At 40.0% G+C, this 25,746-nt stretch overlaps 1 protein-coding gene across 2 annotated transcripts in view; it reads left to right on the forward strand.

Annotated features, from left to right (window-relative positions):
- Positions 1-25,746, forward strand: part of LDAH (lipid droplet associated hydrolase) — a 193,157-nt gene that overhangs the window by 11,391 nt on the left and 156,020 nt on the right. For both annotated transcript variants that reach the window (XM_075201377.1, XM_075201378.1), the window contains exons 2-3: positions 10,215-10,372; positions 23,776-23,910. In XM_075201377.1, the coding sequence (XP_075057478.1) occupies positions 10,215-10,372; positions 23,776-23,910 (293 nt within the window). The remainder of the gene's footprint in view (positions 1-10,214; positions 10,373-23,775; positions 23,911-25,746) is intronic.

The following is a 25,746-nucleotide window of genomic DNA, read 5'->3' on the forward strand; positions in this document are numbered from 1 at the left end:
GTATGTACTTAAGAAATTATATGTGCAATGTGGTCATATTTCCTTAGAAAGCATTGGGTTTCTCTCATTTTACATACAAGCCCTTTACCAATACAGAGGAAATATATATTTACGGTAAATGCATCCTAGCATTCAGTGTTTTTCTTATTGTGAATTCTTTATGCCATAGTGGCATAAAGAGCAGCTTTGTGAGAGTAAACGTATGATCACCACGACTTGGAAAAATCTGTGCATTTTTTTTTTTGCGAAGAACTAATGTTAAAACAGCTGTATAGCCAACTACGTGGGGCTTGAACAGCTTCCAAATATGTTGGCTGGCGTCATGACAACACTGCTATAATTACTGGTGGTCATGTGATCAGTTTAACTTCAGAAGAGGTAAACTTTTTTTTTTTTTAATCAGTTTAGTGATGTAATAAGACACCTGTTACCATTTCCAGCCTTGTTGAAAGGTCCCGCAAAGAAAGGCAAATTTGTCATCATTTATCTGGGTGACATTTACTGGTTTTGATAATGTAAGCGTGCAGCTGCAAAATTAATATACCCTTCCATAAAAACAAATAGTTTCTTTAGGTTGTATACAATGCTAGCTATACATGACAGTTGCCGTGGATGTATGTGATTACAGTCTGCTTCCATACAAAGATAACTATGTACTAGTTTAATGAGGTCCTTTGCTTGAAATGTTTGTTTAAAAAAGCCCAACATTTTCTTAGGTTCACACGTTTCTAACCAAGATTGATGAAAGGAAAGTCATCGTTGAAATTGAATTCTTGAAAACGTATTTTGTAACATTTAAAGGATTTTTCCACCTTTTAGATAACAGTAAATTTATTCCTGCAAGTATTACCAAATACATTGATTTATCTTTGTAGTTTCCTTCTATATCCTTTAGCTTGTTTATATAGCGCCACTAATTCCACAGTGCTATATAGAGAACTCACTCACATCAGTACCTGCCTCATTGGAGACACACACACACATACACACATGTTCCTTTTTGTCAGCAGCCTATTAACCTACTAGTATGTTTTTCGACTATGGAAGGAAACTGGAGCACCCGGAGGAAACCCACGCAAACACAGGGAGAACATACAAACTCCACACAGTGTAGAATTGAACTCATAACCCTGGTGCTGTGAGGCAGAAATACTAACCACTAAGCCAGCGTGCTGCCCATGTATTCATTTCATCAAGGTAAGTTATATGCTAGTAGTTCAAATACCCCTCCTTCTCTCACTACTAGAGATACCCAAAATTGTTTCTCGAACCGGTCTGTCCAATTGATATCTAATGTTTGAAAATTTGATGAAAATTCTGGTACTTTAGTTCGATCACCTAAACATTTTTACTAAATTCGAAAAATGCGACCAGATGAGACTACGTACGAGCTGGTTAAACAGTGGGCGAGCCTGGTGCGGACACGATCGAGGTTCAAATATTTCACACCCCGAACACAGAAATTTTCACTGTTTGATTTAAATTTGTTAAAAACCCTATGTAATGTATCTGTTACATACATTCAGTGGGTGTGTTGTTGTTCAAACTCTTTCTCAGCTCCCTTGCCCCTCCAAGCTTCTAGAGAGACTTGCCTACATTCACCTCACATGCTGCCTTTTCACAAGCAACCTATTGGATCTTCTTCAGTCAGGCTTTCCCTTTCAACATTCCACAGAGGCTGCTCTGACCAAGGTTGTCAATGATCTGATCACAGCTAAAACTAAAGGACATTACTCTCTTCTAATTCTCCTGGATTTCTCTGCTGCATTCCACACTATTGACCACTCTCTTCTCATGCAAACACTACAATTCCTAGGTCTTCAAGACACTGCCCTATCCTGGTTCTCATCCTACCTATCTAATCGCTCTTTCAGTGTTAATTTCTCTGGATCCACCTCTACTCCACTTCCATTATCAGTTGGAGTACCACAAGGCTCAGTCCTAGGTCCTCTGCTATTCTTTATCTACATCACTTCTCTAGGAAAACTAATAAGCTCCTTTGGATTTCAGTATCATCTCTATGCGGATGAAACACAAATTCTAAATATCCAAATATCTATCCAATTCCAAATATCTTTCCTCTCCTGATCTTTCGCCATCTGTGTTGTCCCACGTTACTGACTGTCTTTCTGCCATTTCATCTTGGAGATTCCTCTCACAAACTCATTCTTTCAAAAACAGATTTAATAATATTCCCACCCACCAACAGAAGTTACCTACCTGACATTTATATTTCTGTTGACATGACCTTAAATTCCACCCCGAAAGCTCGCTGCCTAGGTGGGATCCTTGACTCAGAACTATCCTTTGTTCCCCACATCCAATCAATATTTAAATTGTGTTACATTATTCTAAAAAACATTTCCAGAATACGTACATATCTTACACAAGAACTGCAAAAACTCTTAATTCATGCACTTATCTCCCGCATTGACTATTGCAATTCCCTCCGTACTGGTCTCACCCTTATGATCTATTTTGCACGCATCGGTTAGATTGATTTTCCTTGCAAACCATACTTCCTCTGCTGTACCTCTCTGCGATTCTCTACATTGGTTGCCTGATTTCTATCAAATCCAATATAAAATTCTTCTACTCACGTACAAGGCCATTGTCACGGTTACAAACAGGAGTACAGCTAGGAGTCACGAATATGGTGAAAACACTCTGTTTATTTGCAGAAAAGTATAAAGAGCAGGTAATCGAGAGCAGTAGTAAATACCAGGTGCAAGCTGATGCAGGAAATAATACGAATGTTCAGAAACCAGCAGGTAAACAGCTAATGCAGGGAAGCAGGATGTATGAACAGGTTCCAAGCAGGCATGAACCAGAGGAGCAAGGCAGGAGGAAGAATCCACAGGTTGCAACAAGGATATGACATCACAGGATGGGACAACAATAACCAGCAATATGTGCTGGGAGTGACAGGTATATAAAGGAAAAACCACACCCAGGTGTATGGGATAATTGGTGAACATGAAGGTTAACCCCTAATGCACACAATAAGGCACAATAGCAGCACCTCTGGTGAATGGAGGTACTGCCAATACAAATACAATAATAAGGACAAAAAGGCAGGAGCTGCCATGCAAAGCAGCATGTAATGCATAAGCTGTAGGCAGATCGTGACAGCCATCAACAAAACTGCACCTTCATACATCTCCTCATTTGTCTCAAAATATCTCCCAAATTGACAACTCCGTTCTGCACAAGATCTGTGTCTCTCATCCAGTCTCACATCCTCCGATTCCCGAGTACAGGACATTTTTCGAACTCCACCCAGTCTATGAAACTCCCTCCCTCACACCATAAGACTTTCCTTAAGCTCACTAGGTTACCATATTACCACCCTTTACACGATTCACACAAGACAACAACCCTCTGACTCGCTAATCGCTTTTTAACTTTGCAATCTGGCTGGATCGAAATGGAATATGTAGACTTCCAACTCCAATTGTGCCATAGATTGTAAGCTTGCGAGCAGGGCCCTCTCATCGCTTTGTCTGTATTACCCAGTATTGTTTGTTACCGTTTGTTCCCAATTGTACAGCGCTACGGAATTTGCTGGCGCTATATAAATAATTGTTGACGATGAAGGTAAAGTCCCGAAGAGTGTTCTTCTAAGGACAACATTTTGATCAACTCACCAGGGCAGATATGTATCCACTGGGGGAGAAACTGGCGTCATTGATCTCTATGAAGTAACGGACTGAATGTGCGCACAGGCCCTTTAGAGGTGAATGTTGGATCAGAGATGGGGAAATTTAGAGCATGTTATATATTTATTTGTCTCTGCTCTGTCACCTTTACTCTATATAGGTGTACCCCTATATAGAGCACCCCTTTACCCGTTAGGATGTAAGCTCGTATGAGCAGGGCCCCCTCCCCTCCTGTCTCCATACCTGTTCTTCCACTCCGTCTTTACTGCATATGAGTAGCCGGAGTTTCTGAAGTATTGGTACTTTTTGTTCATTGTTCTGTATGGTTTCACCCTGTAAAGTATACTGTTAGTACTGTGTGCGGCGCTGCGGATACCTTGTGGCGCCTAACAAATAAATGATAATAATAATAATATATAGATCATCGTGGGCCTAATCTGTACAGTACACAAACTGTTCAGTACACGTCTACAAAACCCTTACTCCTTCCAGTATACTTGTTACCTTAAATATGTTCTAAATGTTTCCACGAGAACAACAGCAAGTAATAATAAATGACAGAAAGAAACTATTCACGTGAATAAAATCAGGTATGCTTATCCAACATACCAGTGTTACAATACTATACAAGGGACCAATAAAAACTTCTCCAAACAAACTTCACATTAAGCGCAGGGCGAGAGGTGTTTGATTGATGGAGAGAGCTCATTAGGGTCCCTAATATCAACTTTTCTGAGGAGGAGAAAATGTTTCTAAACCATTTGGGTGTGAGGTGTTAAAAACATCTTCAGGTGCTAAAATACAGTTTGGCAGCTATTGGCTGAGAAAGTCTTCTCCATAATCTCCCGGGGGGGAAAAGAAACCCATTGAATTGTGCAAGAAAGCTGGGAGCCAAGTAAAACGCTGCGCTTGAGTGATAGGCGATTGAGACCCCTTAATTTGCCTTCGGCTATGTCAGCGATGTCCTATGGGAAAAAAGAGCTCTTAGGAGAAATATTATCATTCTATAAATTAGGGTTGTATAACATTTATCTGTTAACCGTTTCAACACGCATTCTATCCGTTATGACAATTACCTATGCTGTTATAGAGGCACGCTTTCTCTGTCCAGAATTGTCGGAACTCCATCATTCCGTCCTCATCAGTGTATGGTTTGCAATATGGAAAGAATGATGAAAAAAAAAATACTCGACTAGCTCAAGTGCTTGTGGGCTTATTGCTCACCAATAGAAATAAAATGAGTGAATTTGATTTATTCAGCTGACTTCAGTGCTCTGAAGTAAATATAACCACTGAGCTATAGTTCTATATAATAGTGTGACTGGAATCACTTATAAATAACTTATTTGTGGCTGGATGATGTAGAAATAATTTATTGTAAAAATGTATTTCAATCAGAGGTGCAGACACCAATGTATAATTTGAAATGCACTTATCATGTTACATTGGGATGTGTTTTTGTATGGAAGTGTCATTGTTTGGGTTTGTAACTTTGCTAGAGAAAGTCTGTTCGCTGATAGCAGGAAATGCTAAGTAAGTCTTTTTGTGAAGTGACAAACACCTGTTTAGCCTGTATACCCAGCAGGGGGCCGCTGCCTGGTTGTCTGGTGTGGCTGCATCTCAGATAATGCAAGTATCAAGTTTTAGCACATAAGAGAGTAGTGTAAATATTGTTAGCTTTGCATTGCATTTAAATCCATGTTTGGGAAACATATATCGTATCCTGATACTAAACATAACTCAGACCTCAAGGGGCTGACTTGCCCTGTGAGGCTGTTTCCAAACTGTTTTTATAAAAAGAGAGACCTTGTACACTGAAATGAATCATCATTCTTGTTCCATATGACCTGATCACTGGTACCTTCAATCAGTGTGACTGCAAATAAAACATCACTTGCTTCAAAGATCTGCTTGAAAAACGTCTTCAATGCTGAAAAGGCTGTGACCTACAGACTAGACTCAAAATCGAATCTGTTTCCGGCTGTCTGAGGTTTGGACCCAGCTTCCCAACACCTCCGCTCTGTCCGCTACCCAGCAGCTTTGGCCAGTGTGATAGGCCCTGGGGGATCCATTCACAGCAACCCTGATCCATAGTAAGAGGTCAGGGGTACCAGCGAGGGGGTACCCCAGCAGTGACAGTTACCCAGAAGGAACCCGTTACTGGATGCCGGTAAGGAGTCCAGTGGTGGCAGCATTTGTAAGCCCCTCCTACTGTGGTTAGAGGGCGCATTTGCGATAACGAAAGGGAATGGTGGCAAAGTAAGCCCAGCCGGTTCCCAGCAGCAACAGACGGTGGCATAGGAAGTCCATCTTGTCACAAATAGTTTAGAAGGTTACTTGGAGGGATTATTACCACTATCTTCCGTAGCGGTGACACTTGGAGACCTTGCTTCTTATCATAGGGATTTGTCAGCATTTATTTGCAGGAACAAATTAAATGCTGTTATAACAAGTCTACAACTTATAGATAGTATTATAGATAAGCCACATGTATAACAATCTACTCCTGTGCCCTGATTGGTCTTTTAATTTTACATATATCCTTTTAGTCTGTTATGGAGGTAGTGGTACTGTGTTTCAGTTGCCCTGATATTGCCACTCCGATAGTTATGTTTTCGGATTGCGCAGTGCCCTTTAAAATGCAGATCAGCTTTATGTCTACCAATATGTACTTTAGGGCGGAGGTCACTGTGTACTTTTGTTGGGTGCCATCCCTCGCACCAGCCAAGGTCCTTGCAGCCAACCCAGCATGGTTTGTTTAAACTTCATATTGTGGTGCATGTCCCCATATCTCACTGCCCTGAGCTACTAAATGTTCCCTACATTGACCGCCCCCGCAGGACTGATCTACAGTCTACTTATTGCATGGCCTATTAATCATGCACCAGTCCAGGATCTAATTTGTTTGTATCGTTACATTATTGTTTAAAGTCTTTTAGTTACATTCACTGTTTGCTTCTAGCAGCAATTTATAGGGATCTTCACCCTTCATTATCATCATCATCATCATCATCACCATTTATTTATATAGCGCCACTGATTCCTTGCAATGACTTTCAGTTATTGGATTTCATGTGCTTTTGTAATTATTTCTAGAGAGTTCAGCTTATGCTCTTCCCCCATAGAACAACAGGTCTCATTAACATGTGCCGTCATTGAAGGTCACTTTGCTGCCTGACTGCTTAGTCCAGTCCCCAAAATCCATATATCTAATTTGGGCTTCCACGCATGCATGGAGAAATGGATAACTGAGCCAATTGGTTGGGAATTGTCCCGAATGACATCATCGTCTTGTGTGGGCACCATAGGTAACCCACTTACACTAAGGGGCATATTCATTTGTTGGTGTTACTGGCCAAAGTAACGCGGCGCGCTGACTATTACCGACATTACGGTAATAGTGCGCGTAAATACCGTTATTACGGTACCTTTCACACTGGATTTCAGCTCGTGGCTCAGGGAGCTGCGATCTGAAATCCGGCTTAGTATTACCGTAATAACGGTAATACTTTTAACGCCGCGGGGAAATTAAACAATTGAATATGCCCCTAAGGGGCTCTATAGAGCAGTGATGGGCAACGTGACACATTTCAGAGGCCACCTATCTGTAATAACAGATCATCAGGCATTTTAAACAAGTGTTACAAGCTGTAACAAAGAAATATTGATAATAAAGCAGAAAGGAGCATAGGACAAGTGAAGGCTTAGAGGACCACATGTGACCCTAGAGCAGTCTGTTGTCAAACACTGCTGTTGAGCATCAAGGTCTTAATGTGAACAGAACTGTCACTTATTATTATTAATAATATTATTATTACTACTAACATCTATTTATTTATTGCATATTGTTAAATCAGTGCCACAATAAATATTTATATACTTAATATTGGAAAGGGTAAGATTTGTGTAGGCATGCACAGCGGGTGAAATAAGTATTGAACACATCAACATTTTTCTTAGTAAATATATATTTAATGTGGTTATTGTAAAGAAATTTACACCAAATGTCAGCAACAACCCTTACAATCCACACATGCAAAGAAATCAAACCATAGATGTCCATAATTTAAGTTTTGTTTAATAATGTGAAATGACACAGGGAAAAAGTATTGAACACATGATGACAGGGAGGTGCAAAAAGGCATGGAATGCCAAGACACCAGCTGAAATCTATCAGTAATTAGAAAGCAATCCTGCCAGCTGGTTCAGCCACAACTGATGGCCTATAAAAAAGTGTCTCATTATGAAGGTGTCACACAAGAAACATCTCATGATGGGTAAAAGCAAAGAGCTCTCTCAAGACCTTTGCTTCCTTATTGTTTCAAAACATACTGATGGCATTGGTTACAGAAGGATCTCTAAACTGCTGAATGTTCCAGTGAGCACTGTTGGGGCCATAATCCAGAGTCGGAAAGAACATAATTTCACCATAAACCGGCCACGACCAGCTGCACCTCGCAGGATTTCTGACAGAGGAGTGAAAAAAATGATCAGAAGAATTGTCCAAGGACCACTTGTGGAGAGCTTCAGAAAGAGCTGGAATTAGCAGGTACAATTGTTTCAAAGAAAACAATAAGTAATGCACTCAACCGCCATGGCCTGTATGCACATTCACCATGCAAGACTCCTTTGCTGAAGAAAAAACATGTTGAAACTCTAAAGTTTGCTGCACAACATTTGGACAAGCCTGTGAAATACTGGGGGAATATAGTGTGGTCAGATGAGAGAAAAATTGAACTCTTTGGATGCCATAATACATACCATGTTTAGAGGAGATATGGCACTGCACATCATCCCAAAACACCATACCAACAGTGACGTTTGGAGGTGGGTACATCATGGTGTGAGGCTGTTTTTCTGTACACAGTACTGGCATACTGCATATCACTGATGGAAGGATGAATGGAAAAATGTACTGAGATATTCTTGATAAAAATCTGCTGCCATCCACCAAGATGCTGAAGATGAAACGAGGCTGAAGATGAAACGAGGGTGGACATTTCAAAAAGACAATGATCCCAAACACACAGCCAAGGACACTTTCAAATGGTTTCAGAGAAAGCTGCTAGAAAGGCCTAGCCAATCACCTGACTTAAATCCAGTTGAAAATCTATGGAAAGAACTAAAGATCAGAGTTCATAGGAGAAGCCCACGGAACCTTCAAGATTTGAAGACTATTTACATTGAAGAATGGGGCAAAATCACACCTGAGCAATGCATGCGACTAGCTTCTCCATACAGGAGGCATCTTGAAGCTGTCATTACCGACAAAGTCTTTTGTACAAAGTATTAAATAAATTTCAGTAAGCGTGTTCAATACTTTTTGCCTGTGTCATTTCACATTATTACACAAAACTTAAATTATGGACATCTATGGTTTAATTTCTTTGCATGTGTGGATTGCAAGGGTTGTTGCTGACATTTGGTGTAAATTTCATTACAATATCCTCATTAAATATATATTTACTGAGAAAAATGTCGATGTGTTCAATACTTATTTCACCCGCTGTGTGTAAAAGTTTACTGTTATATGTGCATATTAAAGATTGCAATTTGTACGTATTAGGCAGACAGTGCAGTTGTGGGTGTAACTGAGCATCTTTAGGCTGATGGGCGCAATCCTGAATGCAGCAAGGCTTACATATGTGTGACATGTGGGGAAATAAATACGTGCGGCTCATATAAAGGAGGGAAGTAGCGATATTCAGAGATGACGCCAGAGGTAAGGGTATCCGTGAAATGTCCAGGACCTGATGTGGGACACCAATGTGACATCTAATTGGCTTTTTGGGGCGCTATTCTAAATTGTTAGAAGACTCCAGTGTCACCAATGCTGCTTAAGAATTACGTTAAAGTTTAAGCTGCTGTTGAACTACAAATCTCATCATACACTGCCCATGTGCGTATTTTTCTTGTAGCAGTCTTCTTCTGTCTCTGTTTGTGTATGCAGCGTATTGAAAGCCATGGGAGGGAAAATGTTAAAAGCCTTAAATATAGTTTTTTTTCCGCCATTGTTATTTGGGTTAATACACTCCCTACTGTAAATTATATGGACATGAGAAGTCACCTAGCTGTTCTGTGACCATATAAAAGCACAATGTTGTAGACTGTGGGTATATTTACTAAACTGCGTGTTTGAAAAAGCAACCAATCAGATTCTAGCTTTCATTTATTTAGTACTTTCTACAAAATGACAGCTAGAATCTGATTGGTTGCTATAGGCAACATCTCCACTTTTTCAAACCCGCCGTTTAGTAAATCTAGCCCTGGGTGTTTTTCTATAGGTCACAGGCATAAGAGGTGACTTCTAATATCTGTAATGATTTACAGTAAGGGATGCATTATGCCTTTTATAATAAACACGTTTTCTAATAAACACTGAGGTGGTGACTTCAGGACTCACTCTTTATACCAATATTATTTACAGGACTTTATACATCGATTACAGTTACCTGTGTGTTATGTACCAGTATTGTACTACAACGTTGTTTGTATGACTTGCGTTGATGCCGCTGGTCACTCTCCAGAATGACAGTAAGCATGTTTCCTCCCTAGATCCTCCAGCAGAATGTCGGGAGACCACATCCCTGTCCATGATGAATTCATCTACTGTCTTGGAGCTGCTACACAAGTACTGAAGTTTGGGCCTTGGAGGGACCTGCAGAAGACCGCAGATGAAAGCCCACCTAAACTATTATTCCTCATCATACCAGGTGGGTGCAGAACTTTACCATGACTTTACCATGAAGCCATGACATTTATGTTTTTGTATTATTATTACTTCATGAAGAAATCGCAAAAATAATTTTATTGATGTGACAAAAGCAATTGCAAGAATGTTGCCCGGTGCATGCTGTTATAGATATCACCAGCCTTCCAGTTTCAAGAGGGCTGGTTGTAACAATCCTGTTCTTCTGATAGACGCCTCATATCTAACACAGAACAACACTTTGACTATGTTATATTTGAAAGATTTTGTGCTGTTGCATCTTTCCATTCCTTCTCTGGTGCTTCCTACATCTTACTGGTATAGGACCTGCCATAGAGTTGCGCCAGGCACTGTATTCATACAAAGAGAGAGAGACAAGAACATTCTGACATAAAGAAAAATATTTACTCTAATGTCATTTCATTCAAAGTAAAACTTTATTTATACTTCTTAAATAAATAAAATCTCCCTCCTACAAAAAACAAATGTTACACTTATAATCGGTAACAATAATTAAAATTCTTATAACATCACCCCCACTTTGATATCAAGGATGCCCTTGTCACATGCTGCCCTGTCCTCACTAACACATCACTCATCTCCTGATATATTCTGTGCTGTTGGGGGACCCTGCTCCTTCAACTATATAACTCTCAGTCTGTGGCTTCCTGCTGCCTCCATTCCCCTCCTCACATCATGTCACTGCCCCTGTCACATACAGCCCTGCCCTCACTAACACAATAACATGGTGAACAGGTCATTGTTTCCCACAGCTCTTTCATCTCCTGAAATAGTCTGTGCTACTGTACCGTTTTAGCCTCACCCACTTCAAAACTGGACATATCCAGATGCATGAAGATATACTTGTTATGTATTTAGTCTTCATTTCACGGCATAGGATGAAGCTGCCTGCAGGCTGACAGAGGCCTCTCCGGAATCTATCCATGCATGCAGGATCTCCTTAATAACTGGCTTACAGCTCTCAGCATTCTAAGTGGAATATTTGTCCTGTTAGAAGCAACAAGTGACCTGAGAGTAAGGTCAGACTTGTTGTATGTTGCTTAAGAAATACAAAATAAATGTTAAGCTCTTTCTGCTTTGTTGTTTATTAGGCTGATGGAACCACAAGCTTTGCAGCTAATGTATTCACACACGTGACCAGCTATCTGAGGGGGATAACATCTCTCCGTGTAATTACCATACTGCTTTTCTCATATGGTTTTGTATATATTCTGTGTTTGTTGCTGCTAATATTTGGGAAAATGTGGTACAACTTTGTGCTACCACTTTGATATGTAAAGTACGTTCCCCAGTGTTTCTCTTACATATAAACCTTGGAATGCAGCGCGGTATCTTAATATCTACCGCTTCTTTTCGCTTTTTCTTCCTACGGTGTAAACAAGCCCCGTTTTGTCATGTTTTATTTTGTGGTTTTTTCACCAGAATGTTTAGTTTTATATTTAGTGTATATTCGATAATGTGTGATGTAAAGCATAACCTACGCTGTGGGTATAGCTCGGTTTTTCGTGCATTCTGATTCTAACCATTCCCGATTTATTTTATTTATTTTATTATTTTTTGTACTCTTTCTCCGTTACTGAGCCTGTTGGCGCAAGTTCTCGGCTCCTCTTCTGTTTCTGTGCCAGAGTTCCTGCTGTATTTGATAGTACTTGGATTGCTTCTGGCTATATGGAACCCAACAACACGTTTTGGGAGGAAATTGGTAGTGTCTTGCATGTTATTGGGAGCTCGAGTTTCATGATCTTCTAAGAAGAGATGTCCTAACCTATTATTTCTGTCTTTTGTTTCTCTTGCTGTCTGTTAGCTCACTGACATGCCGTTCTGAGAGATACACTGGTGGGCTCTTTGTGTTTTCAGTAGAGACTACAGTGCTAGGCACATCTGGAAATAGGAAAATGATAATGATTGATGTTAAACATACAGGACCTCATTTAGAGTCGGACGCAAAGTTCCTTTTAGGCGCATCCAACAAAAATACACTACCACGCATGTGCAGAGAGCACCGAATCCGCCTGCATCTTGGACGCAATTAACACTTGCGCCAGCTTGCGACTCACTACGAGAGAATGGGAGGAACGCGGACTTGTGAAGGCGTGACCATGTAAATACATCCTAGTCGCAGTAAGGCGCAGACGCAACACACGTCAAAACAGGGCTAAAGCTGTGCGGCAGGAATTAGGTGGCGCAAGCGGTTAGCTAGCTGCAGGAACTGCTCGCAGCTCGATAGGGTATTAAAAGTGGGACGCAACTGGAGTTGCATACCACTCATAATACCCTACAAAGCTGCGGCACTCTCCCACTCCTACACTTCTTAAACGGACTTTCCGTCCGACTCTAAATGAGGTCCACAGTCGCTATATGGAGTCTGATGGGCATTAAGGGTCTGACTTGGCTGTAAGTGCATCTGCGCAGCATAAACATGCGTCTTAGGACAAAATTAAAGGACTGTGTATGCGCACAACTTTAATCCATATTTAAAGTTGCAATGTATCTTGCCCCTGCGGCGCCTTGTATCGGAGAGGCAGATCAGAGGCGTTAGCGCAAATATAACAAACCTCTTTAAGATGCGTCTTATTGTGGGCTAAATATAACTACCAGACTTACATATTGCACATGCATTAACCTGTAGCAGTTTTGGAGTTGAGGATGATGGTTGTAGATTCTTTGCTCCCGAAACATCTATATGATTGATTTAGGGGCCCAGTTGGCTGTGTAATTTAAACACTTTGAGAAAAATTTCATAGACAAAAGTGAAGTGATCTCCCATTGTACATATGCCTAGAGGACTGTCCACTCTAGGTAAGTGCCACAGTGGTCTAGAAAGTAGTATGCTCAGTTTTGTAGTGTTACATGCTTCCCCTCTATCCCGATTTGGATGGAACAATACAAAATTCAGGGGACTGTTCCCACAGTCCTGGGTTGGGAGGTCTGGCGTTGGTTAGTGCAGCAGTGCAGGGGTGTATTGAGGAGAGGCGTGTTGGTGGACTAAATGCTTTAGAAGTGCAAAGCGTGCTTAAGAAGGGGAGTGGCCCTTTCCAGACACATTCACATAGCTGGGACCTAAGCCACTCACCTTGGACACTACTCGGGTCTCTCCGGAACGGAAGGTTTCCCACGGAACGGCTGATTGGAGAGTCATCCGAGTAGCGCAGACGGTGAGAGGCAGAAGTACCAGCTATATGTTATTGCTAGGAATCCACTAACTATAACAAATGGCCGAGACCCCAGAAGAGGGACCACTACCAAAGTACTAGTAAAGGGAAGAGAGAATATTTGGTGAAAATAAAATGTAAAATCTCTTTTAAAGCATCAATCCCACATAGAAATTTTATTTTTTCCTTTTAAATAAATAAGTTAAGTAAAATTGTAACTATTTTTCTTAGCTGTCCTCCTACAAATTATTATCTCTTTTCAAAATCTGTCTTCAGGACATAGACGTAGGGCTGTCAGTCACACACACACAGACCCACAGCTCTCAGCATGTCATGTAATGACAGAGGCTGGAGAAGGAGGGGGGGGGGGGTTTACAGTGCAGACAGAGCTCAGAGGCCTCTATGCTTACTACATTATGTATCATGTGACTGTGGTTGCTATGGTAGTCACATTACTCAGTGCAGAACTTTAAACCATTAATAGCAACCTGAAGAAACAAACAATGGATACCGGTAATTACCCAGCTTCTGCTTATAGCCTGCCACAATGCTTTATATTAAATAAACACCTCATTTATCAGGGGATTACTACTGTAGTGTCACCAGGCATGGTTGTTTGTTATTGTTGTCCTTGGATACAACCTAAAAATGGGTTCTGTGTGCAATTGTATCCATAGCAGAGAGAACAGCAGAGCTTTGTCTTATGGCGAATGAAATAAACGAGTAACATAAAGCAATTTATTTAGGGAAAGTTGCAGAAGGCATACAAGCCAATAAATTAAAGTTGTTCAAAATTGGAAACCCCCTAATTTTAATTTGCGTTCTCGTATGTCTTGTTATCCCAGCAGCATACATACTTCATATTAACTTTACGGAGCAAGCAGACATTTTTTCCAAAGTATGTAATTTATTAACAGATTTCAGTAAACCAGGTCATATCTTCTTAAGAGTAATCATTGTCTAAACATGCCAGAAGGTGGCGCTATTTTAATACACTGAGCTCACGTTATCCGTACTCCTGTGCAGAATGGAAGCAGAAGTGTGCACATACCCCGGAAGGGTGGTGCTGTCTTGTACCACAATGACCCATCTAACATTCTACATAGACAGATGGTGCTCATTTAGACTTAGATATCTGCAACCCTTGTGCATGTAACTGAACGTAATGCATTTTGTGGGACATAAAGATCTCCATCCACTCGTTCCTCTATATAAATATAGATCGACATCATTGTATTGTGTATTATTTGGCACCTGTAATACAGTTGTAAAAGCCTCTTGCCGTCCCTCAGGTGTGATACAGGTAGCAGGCTAAATATTGTGTTTTAGAACAGTCTTTATTTTTTCTTGAAGGTTAATGCATGCAAACTGGGCAGAGTTTAATTTTTGTTTTGCTTTTTCTATTACACGTTTCACATTAGCCTTACACAGATGTGTAAATCACAAATGCACATTGCCTTGATGTACAGAAACACTGAGTAAGGTTGTACTTTGTAATGGGGTTTGGTATTTTGTTTACATTCTTTAAGAGGGTTTGCAATTTTTTAAGGGGTTCTACACACTCCCCCACCTCCCACTTCCTAAACTATTATAGAGTGGGACTTCCTCCCCTGATACCCCCACCATTTGTACAATTCATCCAATCAGCTGCTGCCTCTCATTTACATCTACTTCGAGAAAAACTACGCATTATTCAAAGTCTTTTACACCACAAACTTCATTCATTTCAGTTTTTCTTTGTTCAAAATACTGCTCAGTTGAGCTCCATTAAGGCCTTAGATAAATACTGCAAGTGAGAGACATTGGCACATTGGTCTTTTTTACACGTGCAACTTTTTTGTGTGCTACATTGATAGTAATGTGCTTGGAACTGTGATTTATATACTAAGTGTGCCTGAAAGGAGGAAATAGAAGCCCATTGGACGGGTATGCCAAAGCGTAATCTCTGCCACCTCTGAGGACATGTAGTAATAATAATAAAAATAATTATTTATACAGCTGACTCAATGCAAATTACATTGCAGCGGAGCGTGGGGCAGCCATTGTGGGCGCTCTCAGCTGCTATTCCAGGACTGGCCATCGGGTGGCTCTCCAGGCGTATCAGCATGCCCTGATAACTTGTATATATTTATCTGTGAATGAACTTGTATTTTTAGGGTTTGTAGATATGGGTTCTCTTTGCTGAATACAATTGCAGCATTTGTTTGTTGTTGTATGGACTAGATTGCAACAGGACAACATGCGGTGAATACAATGTCGGTATAAAGTTAGAGCCGGGGCACTAAACAAATGGTCATTCACTGTGCTGTGAACTTTACCTTATTTTATATGGTGTCAGAGTGATATGTTTAGTCTTGCAGCATATGCATGCATTGAGGATGAGAACTCTATTGTTGCACTCATTCCTCGCACCTGATTCTCAGCCTGGGATATATACTTGTATTCTTAACACATTGGAAGTGCTATGTCTATTCACAAAACAGTTCGTGGGGTCTGCATCTACAATCAGTAAAACCCTAGTAGTGTATTGTGTCTGTACAGATGTCACAGTTTCTTTAGTGAATCAATGTATGCAATGGCATAGGTGCCAGGGTTGTTATACAAGTCTTCCAGACTACAGTTGTCTATTATAACAGCACCGTTGTTTTCAGTGCATGTTCTTACTATTGCAAATCTGTATGCACTATATAGATTATTCTGTATACAACATTTAAAGGTATCAGAGAAATAATAACGTATTAGGTTTTGAAAACTATGGAGAGTAGCTCCCTTGCATACTTCCCATTGTTTCAACGGTTTAAAGAGGGCGATATAATAATAATAATACTAAAAAATAATTATCGGACAATGAGGGCTGACAGGTATATTTGGGCCAGAAAGTCCATCCTAAATCCCAGAGAAATACAATGCAGACTCATCTAAGGGGGGAATTCAATTAGACATGAGTGGGTATATTTCCTAAAGTGCGGGTTTGAAAAAGTGGAGATGTTGCCTATAGCAGCCAATCAGATTCTAGTTATCATTTATTTAGTGCATTCTACACAATGACAGCTAGAATCTGATTGGTTGCTATAGGCAACATCTCCACTTTTTCAAACCCGCCGTTTAGTAAATATAACCCAAGGTGTTTCTGGAACACCCGTGATTTGACAGAAATCTCTGGGGTGCGAGAGACAAATTGAGCGGAGATTTCTACTGTACTTGCCGGCGATTGAATTCCACCCTAAGGGTCTATAAATCTAAACAGATATATTTATTACTTATATATTCTTCTCCTCAATAACTCTGTGTACAGATTTTGATAAATGATTTTATATCTTGCCAAAATTATAAACTGTGTATACAATATTTTGATATTGTTATCATTTACATTCTGGGTTCTGTTCTGACCAGGGCCCTGTGTGCAGTTTGTATGTTCTCCTGGTGTATACATGGGTCTACTCCAGGTGATCTGGTTTTCTACCATATGCTAAAAACATACTAGTAGGTTTATGTTTATGGACAATTTATACCAGTGACTGACAGCCTAATGTACTTCAAGGGTCGCACGTAAGGCCCTCCAACCTCCAAACTACTTGGGCACCCCCACGTCACTCATCTCATAGATGACGATGAAGCTGCTCCCCTTCAGTCTTGTATAGTGAGATCTATAAGTGAGATTCGGAGCAGCCTGCTGGGGACCACAGGTGAATGATTACAAACATTCTCTGTTAAGTTTGAAGTTCTTATCCTCATACAATTACATAAACTAATAGAAAGAGAAACTGATATATTGACATTCTACTTAAGCTCACTATTTATATACATATATATGCAGGTAAAGCTTGTATCTATGACGTAAGATCATGCCTTGAGACAAATTATCAATAGGACAACATTTGTCACTGCATAAAGCCGCGTTATTAAAAACATTCCCCACTGTGTTACACTCCAGAGCAAAGTAACAAAGTAGCAATAGAAACAACATGCGGCTTTTGTTAGATGAATTGCTGTGATATGAAACACCTGGATGTAATTGTTGTGAGCGCACGTTATATAGGTATATAAGGTGAAAAGCTTTAGGAGCCAAAGAAACGCTAGGGGCCTGATTCATTAAGGAGCAGAAGTCCATTTGCGTTGTGCATTTTGCGTTTTTTCCTCACTCCGCATGCACGAAAAAGAGCGCAATTCATGTCCGCACGTAAATGACACTTCCAACAGCCTACGATTTAATGGGCGGAGCCGGGGAGGGAAAGGGCGTTTGCACGTAGTCAGTGTACAGCATACTTGCCAACTCTCCCGGAATGTCCGGGAGACTCCCGAAATTTGGGTCGGTCTCACGGACTCCCGGGAGAGCTGGCAAATCTCCCGCATCCCACAATTGCGGGGCTAAAATGATGCGATTTGCGGTGAATCGCGTCATTTTGGCCCCGCGACAAACCGGCATATTTGATGCAGGGGCAGGGCCAAAATGATGTGATTCACAGTGGCCTTGCCCCCTCCCACCCTCTAGACACGCCCCTCTCCTGGATACAACTTGCCAAAGGTAGGCAAGTATGGTGTACAGTAAGGGCGTGCCAAGCTCGAGCGCACCCAGCAGAGTCCGGTTGAAGCTCTGGGCATTTCTCAGTTATGTGGTTTTCAGTCATATCACTTATACCAGCTACAGGTCAGGTGTAAGTGCCGAGTGATAGTCATGACGGCTGTGTATGCAGCTAGATCCTAGGTTTTAAATCAGGAGCAACTGTAAAAATGCATTAGACATTAATAACTTCCTGATAAATGTAGTTCATGGAAAAAAAACATTTTTTTTCTAATGATTTTTTATTAATGACTTAATTAATAACAGGTGACAATAATTGAATACTTTTATTCTGTGCGTTCTGCTGGGACTTTTCTTATGTTCCTCATAGGTACTGTACTTATCCTGCAGCGTATTGTGTCTGTATTAATAAAGCAAGTACCTGGACCCGTATTTAACAAGATATGTTTCTTCAGATCCGCTTGTAGTTGAATACGGACGGACGGACATATGCCGGAATTCCATACGTTTGTAAGAAAACTCACAATAGGTTCTTTTTGTGCGACCTTAGTGAATCAGGCCCTCTGAGTTTTGCTGTAGAATATAACGTTTTTCTGTGGACACAAAATATCTGCTTATTTTTGTCTAGCAATATATTGAAATAGACAGATTTTGGACCGACATGCACTTGTTCATAATGCCTGAGAAGATATCCTAAAACACTGGTAATCTCCAGTGATAGCTGCTCTCTGCTACTCATGTCAATCCAGGATGTGTCCTTAGGTTCCTTTTATAAGGAAAATCCCCACTTATATACTTTGTAACCACATCCATTTTATTTTATCCCAGGTAGGAAGAGGTTTGCTATACATCATTGCATGTATATGTCTTTATTGACAAATATTCTTTCAGTGAGAGCCGCAGTCTGTATCCACTTTGTGCCAAAAATGACACCGGCTAATGAAAAATGGGGCAAAAATAGAAACCTATGCTACGAGAATTAAATTTTTTTTTTTTTTTTACATTTTTTTTTTGCATATGTGGATAAATGTATTTCTCTCTGAGTTTCTGTTTTGAACTCAGAAATGCATTACCGGGAAAGGTAAATTGTGCTAAGTGGGGCTGTATTTGTCCCTTACAAAACCACATCTTGTACATATGGGGAAAATATTACAGACCTTTAAACTGAAAATGCTGATAGCTCATCACATGACTATAGTCATGTGCCCTGTGAATCCCCCGTCCCATCCAATAGTACACCCGCGTCCCATGTAATTAGCGGTCATCTGGCAACCTTGTGCAGAGCCCACCTAGAGGATCATGGGAGATGTGGCGCCGGTATGAGAGTTTCCCATACAGCGGGAGTTCCAGACATAGGACTCTTTAACTGCTTTCCTTGGAATAACCCCACATTTCCTACTTTAGATTAATTGAAGCATCATGTTCTGACCTTAATTAACTGCAGAGCTGGGAACCTCTCTTGGTTATAACCTCATAAAAATGAAATTAGTATAAGAAAAAAAATGTGGATATTAATTTTTCTTCCCTTTAAAAATGGATTAAATCACCCAAAAATATGGCAAGGAAACAAAGATTTTTTCAAAGCCCATAATTTCCCATTCAAAGTCAACCGCCATTGTAAGTACAAGGTGTTATTAAGGGGTTGCGTTTCGATGCTGGTTGAACAGATGTAAGAGGTCTTATCATGTTGAGCTGGTTAGCCCAGGTCCAGATGCTGCGTTGTCTAATGGACTTGTCTGGCAGATGCTGGGTGAACATTCCACGATTGGAACACTTTAGCTCTGTGCAGTTAACGTAAGCTCACATCTGTTAACGAGTGCCGTCAGTTGGACGGTTTACAAGTTGAATACTGCAATACGTTTTTAGTGGATTCCACAGGTTTTGTAAAGTACTCCTGTGAACAACTTGTACCGTAAAGTGTAAAGTTTCTCTGAGCTTATATATCGATAACTATTTATACGTCCTATACGGTCCTATTTATACGGTGGCTTAGTGGTTAGCACTTCTGCCTCACAGCACTGGAGTCATGAGTTCAATTCCCGGCCATGGCCTTAGCTGTGTGGAGTTTGAATGTTCTCCCCGTGTTTGCGTGGATTTCCTCCGGGTGCTCCGGTTTCCTCCCACATTCCAAAAACATTCTACTAGGTTAATTGGCTGCTATTAAAATTGACCCTAGTCTCTCTGTCTGTCTGTGTGTGTATGTTAGGGAATTTAGACTGTAAGCTCCAATAGGGCAGGGACTGATGCGAGTGAGTTCTCTGTACAGCGCTGCGGAATTAGTGGCGCTATATAAATAAATGTTGGTGACGATGATTATTAGTAATATTTTTATAATATACAAGCCCACTCAACAAATATTTTGTAAGGTACACCAATATGCCACTGCCATAATATAAATATATATATTATATTAGATACAACAGAGATTTGAATTCATGTTAAATCATATAAAACATATGTATTTTCAATCATACTGTTAATAACCATAAGGATTGGATTACATTGTACCAGTGCAGCTTCTTGGTAGCTTTCTGTTGCTTCAGTTCATATAGTGACGATATCACACCCAGCACATCCTAACTCTGTGTTTCTAGAATCTCACTGCCTCCGCCCTTTGCCTATAACCGAGGGCAGGTCTATAAAGACGGCACCTCTTAGATTGTAAGCTCATTTGAGCAAGGCCATCTCCACCTTCTGTTTCTTGTCATTGTATATACTGTGTTTGTGTCACGATCCTCTAAATATACAGCTTAATATGTCAGCTCTTTATAAAAAGAAGATAATAATATTACACATGTATATGATTGTGCGACATTTCCATTTTAACATTTTTATATGTTAGGGGAAAAATAATTTTTTACAAAAGACTTAACAATAAAAAAAAAAGATCTTTATGGGGGGGAGAAGTGTTTTATTTCTGTTAGACTTCCCTTTCAGACAAGAGCTTATCACTGGATTATAAACAGCCGTTATGAGGAAAGTACTGTCAATTACTTTAAATATGACCCATAATCTCACACATTATTTTTCACCCGTTTTTAGGGGCGTATTCAATTGTTAGCGTTAACGCTAAAAACGCTAACAATTGAATAAAATTCCACGAGTAATTACCGTATTAACGCTAAGATTTTTTGAGCGCTCGTTTATCAGCGTTACCGCTAACAATTGAATACGCCCCATAGAGTTCTCTTTTTTTTTTATTTATAGTCTCTCCTGCTTAATTGACAGATTAATAAATGGCCACGCCGTATGCTTTTCAGTGTTTGAACAGAAATTTGGAATTCATTGGTATTTTTTCGTGCAAATAAACCCCCAAAACTACTGGGGTTTAAACCTGCCATTTGCAAAGGCAAAGTGGACAGGTGGAGGGTAGAATTAATATTAAAGATTAAGACATTTTGGGCTAGATTTACTAAGCTGCTTTACTAGCTATCATTTATTTAGTACTTTCTACAAAATGACAGCTAGAATCTGATTGGTTGCTATAGGCAACATCCCCACTTTTTCAAACCCGCAGCTTAGTAAATCTAGCCCTTTGTCTGGAAGGAGCATCCGTCACAGGTGCGGTCTGCTGTACAAAGCTCACCCTCCACCCTGACAGGTGGGATATAAACACATCTCACTTTCACTGCCCTGTGCAGCGGGTCTTTAGGTCTTGGGAACATCTCTAAGGCCACGAGCAACGGTCAGAGGTCCCTAGGGCGCTTTATTTGTTTCAAGAAATTAGATAGGACTTAGGTCTTTTTTTTCCCCCTTAGAGAGGTAATACAATTTTGTGGCTGGCTGAAAGTGGATATTGTAATTGCACTGTTAAGGGAAGAGTAGTTATTTAGAGGTCAGCGCCAATTGTTGACAGTAAACAGCTTAATGCATAGTGCAGACCTGGTGCTTGCAGATGCAGCCCCCTGTGCTCCTCTCCACGCGGTCACCTCACACCACACCAGCCTCTCAGACATTTGCTTCCATTCAGCATTCCCTCAGCAGCTGGTCTCTGAAATTCATATGATGGGGATTTAATGCCTTACATTTCCAACTACATATTTGAAAAGTCTTGGAAGTGCTCATGTGGACTTCAAGAAAAATACTTTGTAGCCAAAACCAATCTGCAAAGTGCACTAAATTTAAACATTGGGCGGGGGGTGTGCACGGGTGAGCTAAGTAGTGGCTTTTGCAATCTAAACAATAAGGTCATTCTCATCTACTACTGTCTCAATTGCAAACAAATGTATTTAATTCAACAAATGAGATCCTGTTTGTATTCTGGGGAAGGTACAGTGGTTTATCACAGTATGATTGCAATCATTAGGGAGAATGGCTAAGACACTGTCGCAGTTTAATATTGTGTTCACTTACTGTCTCTATATTTTATATACTACATGCCTTCTTTCTGTGCTGTTCTGGCACTGATAGAGATGTGTAATAGAAACACTAAAATGTACAAATGTGACAAAAAAAGAAATGAAATATTGGAGGCAGATATATGAAATCTTCTTAAAAGGAAAAGTGGAGGTGTTGCCCATAGCAACCAATCAGATTCTAGTTGTCATATCTAGTACATTCTAGAAAATGATAGCTAGAATCTGATTGGTTGCTATGGGCAACACCTACACTTTTCCTTTTTCGAAGGTTTGATAAGTCTACCCCTTTATGTCCTCCTACCCTCATCACTTATTTGTGACTTGCCAATAAATAACATTTTAGGAGGAAAAAGAAAAAGTTGTAATTAAAGGATTGGCCCACAAGTCATACTAGACTGAACTTTATATTGACATTACTGACATGTAAACCTATGACTTGTTTAGGTCACTGAATCTCTTGGCAACTGTGTTCCAACAATCACTCATATTTCAGTTGGCTAGTAATGTTACCAAATGGTCCTTAAAGAATCAGGCCCCTAGGGCCTGATTCATCAAGGATCTTAGCTTAAGAAACTTCGTATTTAAGTATCCTGGACAAAACCATGTTACAATGCAAGGGTTGCAAATTAGTATTTTGTTTTGGACATAAGTTAAATACTGACTGTTTTTTCATGTAGCACATAAATATCAACTTTCAATTTCAGTGTACAAATAAGCTATCAAGTATTTGTGTGCTACATGAAAAAACAGTCAGTATTTAACTTATGTGCAAAACAAAATACTAATTTGCACCCCATTGCATTGTAACATGGTTTTGTCCAGGAGACTTAAATAAGAAGTTTCTTAAGTTAAGATCCTTCATAATTCAGGTCCTAGAATCTGTTTGGTTGCTATAGGCAACATCTCCACTTTTTCAAACCCGCAGTTTTGTAAATATACCCCCCCTGTAAACCTATTTATGGACACTGCACGAAGCCTTTTAGAACCTGAAATGGTATATTTAGAGAATGATAGTTTGCAAAATAGCTAATGTATATACAATGTGAGAACTTTTACATATTTATTTGTTAATGTTACAAGATGTCTTAAATTATGCCAATGTTTCGTTTTTTTTTTTTCAATTGTCCTTTTAAGTGGCTTATGTTTTACTTATCATCATCATCACCATTTATTTATATAGCGCCACAGATTCCACAGCGCTGTACAGAGAACTCATTCACTTATATGATGTTTCCACTCTGATATACCACTGCGGCCATTTTACCTTCCGCACCTTTCCAGGGGTCAATCACGTGACTACTACTGTACAGATCATGTGACCTCAAATGATCATTTGCCTTTTCTTTTTGTTTAGGTAATCCGGGCATAGTTGGATTTTACAGGACATTCATGCAGTCACTTTACTCCGGTTTTAACGGACAGTATCCGGTCTGGGCCCTCAGCCATGCGGGCCACTGTTCACCGCCCACAGGGATGGACATGACCAACGGTATGATACCAATTTATAACTTCATTTTCTGAAGCGTTGCATACAAATGTTGAGACGTTTAAATATACATACACCTGTTTGAAAACTAAAGTAGTGTCCCCCGTTCCCAATACAAGGGAGCCCTCTGATACCATGCTCATGATCCATGTTTAGCAGCTGAATGTAGATCTTTTTAATGAATGTACAAATGCGCCACAGATTAGCTGCAACTGCTACTCAGCCAATGGGGAGAGAGCTAGTGTTCTAGAGTTATATGTTCTGTAGTAGTAGTAGTGAATTCTTTAGGTGTTAGAGGACTGGAACCTTGTCAGTAGTAACAAGGTTCGGACTTCACTATAAATCCGGTTAGGCTAGAGATAGTCACTGGGCTAGGCCACAGCATATGACATTTGTCAGTGCTTAGATGTCAGATCATTCCGATTGGTTTTACAAATCTGGGTAGATGTATTAAACCTTCTAAAAAATTGAAGTGGAGGTGTTGCACATAGCAACCAATTAGAATCTAGCTATCATTTTCTGAAATGTACTAGATAAATGATAGCTATTGTCTGATTGGTTGCTACCCCCACTTTTTCTTTTATTACAAGGTTTGATAAATCTATCCCTTAGTCATTTTTTATTGTTAAGTTGTCTTTTCAGGTTTTTGCTGTTTTTTTTAAAATAGAAAATACAACAAATCTGAAAACGGTTTTATTTTGTTTATTTTTACAATGTCTATGTGCTTAGTAAAATAGATGTTGTCCATATATGACTCGTGTGTTTTATAAAGATTATGTAACCCTACTACTGCTTGTTATGTGGCCATAGAACTCCTGTGACTTCTAATAGCCATATAAATTACAGTAGTTGATGATAATTTGTGTGTGTATAAGTTTGTATTAAGTTACCCTGTGTTTGTGAGTTTTACCAATGACTATATTCGGTTCTGTCATGTCCTCAGAATATAATTTTGTGTTGACGCACAGTAATTGTTTCCAAGCTTTGTGGTGCTGGTAACACACCTGGTGACACAGATTAATTGGTTTTTACACAAAAAGTTAAACTTTTGCAATGGCTCCAGCCCCATCCGCTATTACCGGCCCCCAAGTCGGGCCCTGGCTCAGGTACGTTGTACCCACTCCTCCCTTCTCTGCGCCTCTAAAGCCGGTTATCAGAGGACACCATAGTCTACTGGCAAACTGGTCAGCACTTATGTAGAGTAACACAATGGCCATCTGTCCCTAATTTCCAGCCATAGTCCTAGGGGTAAATGTATCAAGCTGAGAGTTTTCTGGCAGGTTTGAAAAACCAATCAGACTCTAGCTATCATTTATTTAGTACATTCTACAAAATGACAGCTAGAATCTGATTGGTTGCTATAGACAACATCTCCACTTTTCAAACCTGCCAGAAAACTCTCAGCTTGATACAATTACCACCTAGACTTTCAAGATTTGGAAATGTATGTTGATGCACATGTCCATATCCTTCAGTAATATCAGCCTCTTATATCTTGTACTGGATGCAATGGTCACTGTGCATTGCTAATACTTGGCCTGTACAAATTAATATGTATTGAAGATACATTTTTAAAAAACAATTTTAATTGTGTTATAACCCATTTCTGTAAATACGTCATGGTGGGAATATAGGTCAACCTGTCCAAAACAGAGCCTATCACCACACCCCTCCAACCTCTCCCACTCTAAACACAACCACCATTTTCTCCACTTCCTTGATGACGACATTGACTTCTCTCTCTGCATTACTCCTCACATAGAGTCTCTCGCCCAGTGCTGTGGATTTCAGATTTAGTTTAATTTGGCCTTTTCTTACTCAAGATGGAACAGAAACTGT

This window comes from Mixophyes fleayi, chromosome 3 (genome assembly GCF_038048845.1).
Source record: "Mixophyes fleayi isolate aMixFle1 chromosome 3, aMixFle1.hap1, whole genome shotgun sequence".
Classification (NCBI taxonomy): Eukaryota; Metazoa; Chordata; class Amphibia; order Anura; family Limnodynastidae; genus Mixophyes; species Mixophyes fleayi.